At 45.8% G+C, this 11,455-nt stretch overlaps 1 protein-coding gene across 9 annotated transcripts in view; it reads left to right on the top strand.

The window, feature by feature from the left end:
* Window positions 1-3,248: 3,248 nt before the first annotated feature.
* Window positions 3,249-11,455, top strand: part of Fhod3 (formin homology 2 domain containing 3) — a 425,688-nt gene continuing 417,481 nt past the window's right edge. For all 9 annotated transcript variants that reach the window (XM_076837398.2, XM_076837397.2, XM_076837399.2 and 6 more), the window contains exon 1: window positions 3,249-3,517. In XM_076837398.2, coding sequence (XP_076693513.1) covers window positions 3,353-3,517 — 165 coding nt within the window. In that variant the 5' untranslated portion in view covers window positions 3,249-3,352. The remainder of the gene's footprint in view (window positions 3,518-11,455) is intronic.

Raw genomic sequence — 11,455 nt, 5'->3', positions numbered from 1 at the left:
TGCAACCTGGAAAGTGCTACAGTTGAGACATAGTTAAAGTTATTTGAAACTATAGAGGAAAGGGAGAGAATCCTTGTTTCAGGTGGAGTTGGAGATAGCTCTCCAGAGTTGGTGTTAGAAATGAGTGTTGAAGGACAGATGGGTTCACCTGTTTACTAGACAGTAAGAGCATTCTAGGTACCATAAATAAGCTCAGCCTGTTTTGCAAAGGGCGATACATTCATTGTGACTTGAAGGCAGAATGTTAAGTGGAGGAAAGACCAAGAGATGAGCCTAGAGAGGTAGACAGGGGCAGGACTTAGAGGCCCTCCTGAGTCATGCCAAAGGGTTTGGAATGTAAAGACTTTAAGGTGTGGCACATCAAATGTATATCTTAGAATGATTGCTAGGTCTGGGGCAGTCAGTGGAAGACTACATGCAGGATGTAAGACTGGAAAAAGGAGACACTTTAGAAGACAGGCATAGGAAATATCCATTCATTCATCAGAAATTTATTGTGTGACTTCTCTTTGCTAGATAGAACTAAAAGTGGTATGGCCCCTGCCCAGAGTTTTCCATTTGTTGGTGGCATAGAGAGTAAATTAACAGTAACAATTACTGCAATGCCCAACACTGCAAGGGCTTGGAAGGCATTGTAATCAATGGACAAGCAGGTAAAGCAGTCTTTTACAACCTTGCAGAGGAGGTCCTAGATGGGCAGCTGGGTTGAGGTGTTGGGTTGAGTGTGTCATTTAGTGTGGTGTGATAACCAGGGTAAGATGTTGAATTGCCTCATGAAAATTGGGCCCTAGAAGTAAGATGAATGGGCTCCTTCATGAGTATAAAGTTATATGTCAGATACACACAGATTGAGGTGTATGGAAGCCAGGGAATTTCAGGAAGAATGTGAAGGGGGCCAAGAAGAGCACAGAACCAAGGACTCCAAAAGGAGCTGACAAAGAGGGAGAGTGAGAATCCAAATTGGGTAGATTACTGAGGCTGAAGGAAGTAGTTTGGGAAAGGAATGGGCCCTGGTGACATATCCTGCCAAGAAAGGCGAAGGCAGGATTGAAGTCCTGCTCCTGGATGAGGCAATTAAGCTGGCATTGGTGATCTTAGAATGGCAGAGATGTTGCCCTCTGGTGCCATTAAATTGGGCAGAAGAGGTGATGAGGATGCTGAGAGGTGAGTGAGTGTCTTTCTCTTTTGGAAGCTGGTTAGGAAGTGAGGGAGAAGAGTCAGTTTTCATAAAGATATAGCTTTTAAGATGGAGAACACTTGAGTATTTATTCTCATCAGGCCTGGCTACATACTTTGTGGGCTCCATGCACACAATGAAAATGCAGGGCCTATTGCTAAAAACATTCTTAAGAATTTCAAGACACCAATGGCAGAGCATTAAATCAGTTTGGGGGTTCTTTTGAGAGCAGGGTCCTGTGTGGCTGCATAGTTTGCACATCAGGAATCTAGTCCTGATTCTCAGGGGGAAGGAGCCCAGGGAGAAAAGGGGCTGTAACTATATCAGGGCATGATCCAAATGGGAGAGAGGGAGTCTAGAGTCTAGGTGGAGGCAGACCCTTGAGCAGAGAAAATCATCTGGTCATCTTCCGAAAGGGGCAGATGGAGAGTGGCCAGGAACGGGTACTAGAAGTTCATGTTTGCTAAGCTTCATCAGTACCCTCTGGAGAGATTGATTTCTTACTGAATAATTCATGGGTGGAGAAAAGTGGCAGAAGTTTGCAGCAGCATGAGGGGAGGGGGATGCCCACTGAGGGAATTTAGGGTGATAATGGATCACAGAGAGGCACTTGGCAGATAGGGCAGGAGTAAACTAGGGACTTAAAGGACAAGTGGGGCTGAAGGAAGGGCATGCAAGGAGACATGAAATGATGGGCTGGGATCCAAGTTAGCCCAAATTCAAGAAATAAGTGGCCCAAAGTTCTGATTTGACTTTCAGGAAGGAGGAAGGTGGATGACAAAAGTGGGACCCTGGGAAACTGGTGTTAAAGGTGTGGGGTTTATGGGTGTATTTATTCTGGCCTTGAGGAGATGGAGAGGTTGGTGTAAGGCCTGTCTAGAGGACTCAAAGAGATCAGGAGCAAAAGTACTGAGAGCCAGAAGCTCAACTGGAAGGGGCAGGAGTATCATGGGATGATGATGATTATTTTAAGACCAGGCAAAATATACATTTATGGTGGGGGGAAGGAGGCCACGCTGAGGGAAAGGTTAAAGCGTGAGGCTTTTAAGTATGAGATAAGGGTTTCGTATGGAGCTGTTTCATAGAGACGTAGGTGTTAATAGTGATTGGATGTTGAGCTAGAGCCTGGGAATGGAGAGAGCCGTTAATTCTCACTGGAAACAAAGGGGGTCGCCCGTGAGCAGCGAGGAGAGCCGAGCAAGGCAGCGCCTCCTCGCTGGAGGAGGTTTCCCTCTAAGTCCCTAGATTGCGAGGGGATCCCGGGTTCTCCGCCACTGTCCGCAATCCCGAGACCTCACCGGAAGCTCACGCCTTGCCCTGGCTCCAAAAGGCCCAGTTAAGGCTTTCAGAGACCTAACTGGGGAGGGATGCGGTGATGATGCACAGCCCAATTAGCGTACCCCGGCCAGGCCCTGCGCCGAGTCTCGCAGCCCTCCAGGCCTCTCTCCTTGTGCCCCTGGGTTTCCCCAAGGCTTGTCGTCTGAGAAGAGCTGCCTGGAGTCCCCGGCTCTACTCTCTCCTCTAGCCTTCCTTCTCCCCGAGAAAAACCTCCCGGAAGCCCACATCTGGGCTCCCGGTGCTCGGAGGCGATTCCCTCACCCCCTGGTGCTCAGCTGGGCTTTCACGAATCCGGGCGGCAAGAAGCCGGCCGCTGCCACTTTCATCTGTTAAGGGTTACCGCCCCCCCGGCCCCAGGTGGGGAAAAAGCCGGAGGGCGGCCCTGTCTCCCAAACCCTGTTCTCAGGGATCCAAGGGGCTGTAGCTGGGGCCAAAACTGGGGGGCCACGTGCAAAGCAGTCTGCCGGCTGTGCGTTCCGGCCTGCCGTTGCGGCCCGGCTTAGCGCTGGGCTGCGGATGCAGAGAGAATCCTCCTCCCTTTACTTGTCCAAGCAGTAAGGGTCGGGTGGCTCTGGGCTGTCGGGTCCCGCGCAGGGTGCAGCAGGGAACACAGGAGGGGAGGAGCCGGAGCAAGAGGGGAAAGGAGGGGGCGCGCCGGCCCCGCCCCCGCCCCGCCCCCCGCGGCCGGAGCCCGGGCTGCAGCCCGGCGCGCCGGAGCCTGCGAGCCCGCGAGCCAGCGAGCGGCGGCTGCGGCCTCCCCTACGCTGAGCGATCGGGTGTCCCGGCCCGCGGCCCCGCTGACCCCGGGGCCCGTGCCCCCCGCGGCAGGGATGCATCATGGCCACGCTGGCTTGCCGGGTGCAGTTCTTGGACGACACCGACCCTTTCAACAGTACCAACTTCCCCGAGCCCAGCCGGCCGCCGCTGTTCACGTTCCGCGAGGACCTCGCGCTCGGCACCCAGCTGGCCGGGGTCCATCGGCTGCTAAGGGCGCCACACAAGGTACGACCCGGTGGGGCAAGCCAGGTCCCCTGGACTCAGCCCCTGCCGCGGTGCGCGCGGGGGTGTGGGCGCCGCAGGCGGGCTTGACTGGGCGCGGCCCCCGGGGACAAGCGCCCTAGCGCAGATCCCTCTCCACTTTAAGCAGAGGGGCTCGGGGTACCCGCGGGCTGGAGCGAAATCCTCCTGGGCGGGCGGGAAGGACAGCCCCATGCTCTGGCTCAGAGCTGGGGGCCGGTGCGGCCGAGCAGGTGCGGTGATGGCCGGAGGCGGGATGGAGAAGGTTCCCAGTTGCGGGCCGTTAGATCGGTGGGGTGGGCAGGGTGGGGTTCGGATGCCTGTGTTTGGCCCTGGAGAAGGCGCGGAAAGAACCTAGGGGAGAGCTCTGGGCGACGCCGGAGACAAAACCTCTCTTGGGCCTCTGGGGAGCTGCGGGCGGCCTCGCGACCCTCGCGACCCTCGCGACCCTCGCGACAAAGCATGCTTCCCGGGGACACCTCCCCTTCTTTGCCTCGGGGGGGGGCAGCGGCGAGGACGCCCACCGCGCACTGCGGTAGCGTACACTGTATCCCCTTTTTCTTCTGAGAAGCAGGTGGCCTTGGAAACCTTGGAGGAGCGGTCTCTGTGGGAGGAGGGGTGGGGGTGCGGTGTGGGGGGCGGCGCGCGCACAAAGCCTTAGCCTCCGAGCCCCAAATGAGTGTCCCCTGGGAAGAATGGCTTCTCAGTCCACTCGTTAGAGAGTTTTCTTTCATTCTTCTTTTTAAAACTCTTTGAAGGAAGACAGCGTCTTGTGAAGTGATTGTTCTAAAGAGTAGGGTATTGAAAGCTAATCATTTAGTTACCCAGAGAAATCCTCCCACTTAAATAAATTTACTGCACCTTGAAGAATTACCACTTCGTTATATTTTCTGCGTAGGGTTCATGTCAAAGCTTGGAGATGATTTGTTCCTTGAAGATCAACATTGACAAATATGTGGCAAGATAACCCTTGATGCCAAGAAGAACAAAAGTGATTTTGAAAAATTCTTCATATTTTCTGTATGGTGTTCACCTGCTTTGGAAGTACAAGAGGAGGTTGTTTCTGGAAATCAATGGACTTTGACAGTGATGTTTACCCCTTCTATTAGTATACCAGTACTTCCTCTACCCCACTTAACTAGCAATCCCTTTTCAGGAATGAGAACTGGGGCAGTTCCATCTTATTCTCTTATTGGTGCAGGATGGTTATACTTATTGTACATGAAAACCTTTCTGGCCATTAAAAACACCTGGATTGGGGAGACAGAGGGACAGAATGCTGTATTATGGGTTCAGCTTATCAGAATCATTTTAGTAAATTCTTTGGTTCTTCTCAATCTGTGGATTCAGTTAAAAGTTTTCAGTTTCTTCTACATCATGATTATTCCATTCATTATGGTCTCTGATTACAGTGATCTTTTGTTGAAACCACAGAAGACTCATAATTGTGGCCTTGTGACCTTGAAGTGGTTTCCTTGGATTTCATACCCTATATACATGGGTTGACCTTTCAAGCTGCAAACTGAAGTATATTTTTATGTTTCCATGCAAGAGCCCCGGTCTTGATCCAGTGTTCCTGGCATGGTAGGAGGAAATCCTGGTGTACCCCTCCTCCCCACCCCCCACCAGAAGCCACAGGATAGCAGTTGCACTGGCTCACAGAATTTTCTAAGTTGTCCATTGTGGGACAAACAGAACCAGAAGATATCTTACAGAGACCCTTAACTCTTGTCTTGAGGGCCTGCCAGCCTCAATCTCAGAATCTTTTGAGCAAAAACTCCTGGAGCATATTCATATGATTTGTATTATTTTTCCCATTCAAGAGCAGAATTTAGGGCATTTATGTAGCTAAGTGCACATTCTTATCTTTAATTTCCAGGAAATTTATTTATTTATTTATTTATTTTTGTATTGAGGATTTAACCCAGAGGCACTTTTTAACACTGAGCTACATCTACAGCCCTTTCTATTTTATTTTTTTAAAAAATATTTATTTTTAAATTATAGGTGGACACAATAATTTTATTTTTATTTTATGTGGTGCTGAGGATCGAACCCAGTGCCTCACGCATGCCAGGTGAGCGCTCTGCCTCTGAGCCCCAGCCTCAGCCCCTCTATTTTATTTTTTATTTTTTGGTACAGGGGATTAAACTCAGAGGTGCTTAACCACTGAGCCACATCCCCAGCCCTTTTTATTTTTTACTTTGAGACTGGGTCTTACTAAGTTGCTGAGGCTGGCTTTGAATTTGCAACCCTCTTGTCTCAGCCTCCCAAGTTGCTGGGATATGGGGGTGTACCACTGTCCCTGGCTCCAGCAGAAATCTTAAAATTGAATGATCCACCTATGGTACAAAGAGCTCGTGAGTTTTAAGCACTTGTCATCCCTGCATGTGCTCCACTAGGGCTCTCAGTGCATGATCTCATTTAATACTACACAGCTCCAAACAGTAGGGACTTTTGTTTTCTCCACCTTAGAGATGAGGAAATTCACTTAAATGACCTAGTTTCTCTGCTTAGAGTAGGGAGCTAAAGAGTCTAACCAGGCAAGCCCTGGTTAGACTCTTCACTCCCAGGACTAGCTGTCTGGCCGTAGGCAGAAACTGTACCTTCTGGGTCTTCAGATCCATTACCTTGGGCTGTTCACCCAATCACCTTTGTGTGCCTGGCCTTTTGGCCTGAGGGCAGGTGAATGTTAGAAGCATGAGTAAGAGCTTGCAGAATTCCTGGTCTGGTAGAGTTCATAGTCAGAGGTGGGAACTTATATTACCAGCACTTCTGCGAATTAGCTTACCATGAGAGTGGACTAGCTGTTATTCCAGAGGCCTGCCACAAGTAAGCTCTCTGGGGCTACAGAGAACGTTTCTCCCAGATCCACCGACTTTGACCTTGGCAAGATGGGGAGTTGCTTTGGGTGGGGGGAGGGCACTCTGGGTGGTGGAAAGGGGACAGCATGAGCATGGAACGTGCAGTGTTCTCAGCTGTCCTGCATGTTTAAGTCTCTGAGGGAGTAACTTATGATTGAAGTAGATTCCCCCAATCCTCACAGAAAAGTACAGTGCATTAGTGTGTGGCTGGATGAGTTTTCACACACACTGGTAACCAACCTGGAAAAAGTCACCCCAGAGGAACTTAATTTTTAAAGCTGGTATAGGGATTCTCTTGTCCTGGGAGCCGTTGAACTGGACAACCTCTAAGACCTTTCTGGCTGAAGCTTGAGCCTGGACATCTTAACTAATGATCTATTAATGTTACTGATCTCTGCTGATTTCATTAGAAGTTATTCATTAAACAAAACTATTGTCAAATAGTTGGACAAAAACAATGTATTATACTTATTATGCTTTATCTCCTTCCTACCCCCCACCCCGGCCCCACCAGCTGACAGAGCTGGGGAAACAAACAAAATCAAACCAACCAAAGAACAAAAAACCCCTACCAGCTTTTCATAGTAGTTCCAGGCAAGATGATTAAATAAATCATTAGTTTGGTAATAAAAATGGTTAAAACAGGAGAGATGTTCATTTTGGTGGTTATGTTTTGGCTGCAGTTAGTGAAGCCTTTTGTTTTTATCTTCAAGTGATGCATAATTAGGTGTTTATTTCTGGCTTAATGATTTTAAAGAAAAGTTGTAATTATAGGACTTCTAATTTAAAAAAAAACATTGCAGCAGAATTAATAGCATAATGGGCATTTTAAAGCATAAAATGTGTTTTGGATTGTCTGATGCTAAAGGAATTTAAGGATCCAAGGATCCAAGGATTATCTTTTTTCCTCTTTGATGGAAAAAACTGGGATTGTAGAATTGTAGATTTTTTTTTTTTTTTTTTACAAAGTGATGACTATTACCATACATGTCAAAACAGTAAGTTTTAAAAATGATGTTGTAATTTAATTCAGAAAATGTTTCATTGCCTGCTGTAGGTTAGAGAGACTAGTTATAATAGCTACTGTGTCCTAGGCATTTGTCTGAGTCAGGGACTATTCTAGACATGTGTCTACTCACCAACCCCATAACCATCCCTGGGCCAGGTACTGGTGATATTGCATGTCATACCAAGAGAGACCAAGACTGGAAGGAAGCCACTTGGTCACACAGTTTGAAGTTGTAGAGTTTTTGGCTTCTGACATCAGATCTAAGCTCTTAATGACTCTACTTTTGTGTCTTAAATGTTCTCCTTTTAGGCAGCTGTCCACATTCCAGCATGCATCCTCATTGGATAAGACTTGAATGTTCCCTGATTGTTCCTTTCTCACTACCTTTGTTTTGGTGGTTGCCTTGTTGCCTCCGCTATCCCATCTGTAAACTAACCCTTGACAGTGAGGATTAGATCTTCCTGCTATATGGAGTGTGGGTTGGGCATCATCTGGGCCTTTATTAGAACTGCACACTCTCTGACCTTCCTTGACCTGCTGAATCAGAACATGCATTTTACCAAGATACTTTGGTGATACTTGTGCACGCTACAGTCTGAGCAGCACCTATTACAGGTGATGTAGCTAAGTCACTCAGTTCAGGGTTTCTCACTGTTTCTTATGTTTGCAGATAGCTTCCTTGAGGATGAAGACCCAGCTGCCCTATTCTCTATGTTGCCTCTAGAAGCTAAGTAGTGCTAAGACAGGGTGTGCACTAAGTTGATTGATTGGTGTTAGTTTTAGAACACAAATCCACTGGTATTATTGCACTAATGAATTTCCACCTTAATCCTCTTAAGGGACACATCTGTTTGCTACATTACATTAAGATTTTTAAAAGATGAGATCATTAGTAAACTTGGCAAGTGTGTCGTGTCATAGCATCTTAGGACAATGCTGTTTAAGAATGTTGTATGAATTGCTAAGAGTATCTTGGTATAAGTAGAGTCGAATTTGACTTCACTGTAATTAGCTCAGTTGGTTGGAGCCTTGCTATTGAGATCAGGATCATGGGATTGAACCCTTTATGGGTCAGTTGGCTTTGTTTCATGCATGGCCACAGATCTTGTTGGTAACCCAGCCAGACACCCAGCAGGTGCTGTCATGGCTCCTTGCAAGGATCTGGGTTGGAACCGACTGGTAGCAATCTTTGTGGGGGTCAGGAATAGCATTTAATGAGCTTGTTCTGGGGACTGTACTGTAGGCCCCCCTATGAAACTTCATGTATCCCCATAACAACTCTAGCAGGCAGACAGAAGAGAAATCCTCAGTTAACAGATGAGGAAACTGAGGAACAGCTAGGTTAAGCAGGTCTAAGGTCATATTGCTTTAAGTGAAAGAGCTGGGACTTAAGGTCAAGTCTTTTTTTTTTTTTTTTTCCTCCAAAGCCTGTAGCCAACTGTGTCCCATTATTAGAAAACCAGCAGAGCACATGCTGTCTGTGAGGGTGGGGGTGGGGTGAAGGTGGCTGCCTGTCACAGGGCTATGATTTAAATGGCTCAGCTCTGTTAAGTCCTTCCAGGGTTGACGCTCTGTGTCTGTGCCTTTTGTCTTAAGAGTCCAACCTGAGTCCCTCTGGAAAACAAGGGGACTGTCTTTGCCCTCCCCCGCCAGACTGAAATGCTAGTTCTTACTGGTGGCAGCTTTAAAACTGATTAACATGCTGAGGCCAACCCAGGAACACCCCTCCCCCACACTCCTTTCTTCTCGTGGTTTATTTCTTTCTAATGATGAAACTTCTGAACACTTGGGAACTTTTCTTTCTTAAGACAGAGGACAGCCACCGCTTCTCACAACCTCCACATCTTATCTTGAGGTCTACTCCTGTTGGCTGTGGCTGACTTGGCAAGGTCCCCTGACTGAAAACTGCCTTTCTAATCAGCATAGCTGGGTCCACCTCTGCAGGTCATTTGCAGAGACTCTGTTTGTCAGCATTTGTTCCTTTACAGAGACATTCAGACTTTTCTGGGGTTGGGAAAAGGGGGAGGTGGGGAATGTTTCTAGGGCTTTTTCTGAACTGATGAAGAAAGAAATAGGGACAATTAAGTCATAGTGAATATCAAGCCTTATCATAGGGATGTAATCAGCAAACTCTCGATTATGGGAAATAACATTTCTCCAACAAATAAATTGCAAAGAAAAAAAAAAGAGGGGCTTGGGATGTGGCTCAAGTGTTTTAGCGTGCTCGCCTGGCATGCATTAGCACTGGGTTCTATCCTCGGCACCACATAAAAATAAGATAAAGATATTGTGTCCACATAAAACTGAAAAATAAATATTAAAAAAAGTTTTAAAAAAAGAACAGAAGGAAATAGCAGATGAAAAGAGATTTGAAACTGGGCATGCATGCTTGTAGTCCCAGCTAAAGGAGAGGCTGAGGTAGGAAGATCTTGAGTTCAAGTCCAGCCTGGGCAAAAGGCCAAGACCAGGTCTAAAAAAAGAGATTTGATTTGAGACATATCAACCAATGACAATGTGTGGTTCTAATTGAATACTGATACTGATTCAAACACACACATTGAGTGTATGTGTTTAATAAATATATGAGTTGATCGGGAAACTTTGAAACAGTGATTGGCATTTTATATTAAAATTAATTTTAAAGTTGTGATAGTAGTATTGTGGTTGTGTTTAACTCAGTATGTCCCAGTATCCTATGTATAAAAACTTAAATTGATTTATTAACTAGAGTACAATGTTTGTGTAAGATTCTTGTCTTGGTAACCTTATAATATCCAGTCAAAATGCTATTTTCTGTGGTAGTTTAGGTCTATTGATTTCCCTCTACTTCCTTAAATGAGGTCAAGTAACTTGTTAAAAAATTCCCCAAAACAAAAACACAACAAAACAAAACAACACAACAAAAACCCTTAAACTGAGCAACAATTGATACTCTTACATCTTTCCCTAAGTATTCATGGAACAAGGTGGATCATGAGTTAAAGTTGTAATGTGGGTATATGGGGAGGGGTCTTATAATATTTTCTATGGTTTTGCATATGTTGAAAAACATTTTTTTTTTTTTAAATAAAAAGAGCTAAAATCTTACTTTGAATTTCAGTGTTCCCTTTGGGATCAGGGCTTTTCCATTAAGCATCACTGAGCGTTTTCTCTACAGCTGGTATGGTTAACCATCAGCGAGTTTTTTGTCCTTTCTCTATGGACATTTTTTCTTCCCACTCTGATGATCATGTTCTCCTTAGGATCTTAGAAAGACAAGTGTAGGCATCAGACTGTTTATGGTCAGATTGTCTTTCCAGGCTCAGTCATCTCCCAGGATGAAGTCAGTAACTGCCAGTTATATAAACTGTTAGGTTAGTGAAGGACATGCTAAGGTAGAACTAATACTATAACTATTAGTGTAGACATCTGCATTTTTAAAATCTCTAAATCTAGATGTGGCTAAGATACAATAAATTATACCAACCTAAAGGCATTGAGTTTCTCAGTGGCTATTAGAGCCCGTGACTTGCCTGGCATGGCCACAGCAGGATCTTTTTTTTAAAATATTTTTTTTTTTAGTTGGACATGATGCCTTTATTTCATTTATTTATTTTTTATGTGGTGCCGAGGATTGAACCCAGTGCCTCGCACATGCTAGGTGAGTGCTCTACCGCTGAGCCACAACCCCAGCCCTACCACAGCAGGCTCTTACCTCTTTCCTAGTAAGCCAGCTTCACCTTCATCTTCAGTATGCCTCTAAAGAGCATCCCAGGAGACAGTGAACAGCAGGCATGCTGTAATGTATATGAAAATATAAGGCTATATGAAAATATAGCCCTTATTATTGCAGTCAACTTTTGATTTTTTTTATGGTCAGATGAACCCATTTGTATGTTAACTATTGAGGAGGATAAAGATGGACCATTTTTGAAAGCAAAAATTTTAAATTGCTATGAATCAGTAAGAATACCTACCTAGTAGTTTTTCTATTTTTAGAGATATAGAGTAACAAATGGAATCTACATTGTATCCATTTACAACTTGGGAACATAATTTCTCCTTGCTAAT

This window comes from Callospermophilus lateralis, chromosome 17, assembly GCF_048772815.1.
Source record: "Callospermophilus lateralis isolate mCalLat2 chromosome 17, mCalLat2.hap1, whole genome shotgun sequence".
NCBI lineage: Eukaryota > Metazoa > Chordata > Mammalia > Rodentia > Sciuridae > Callospermophilus > Callospermophilus lateralis.
Note: the sequence above shows the minus strand (reverse complement) of the source record. Positions and strands in the feature narration are given on the sequence as shown.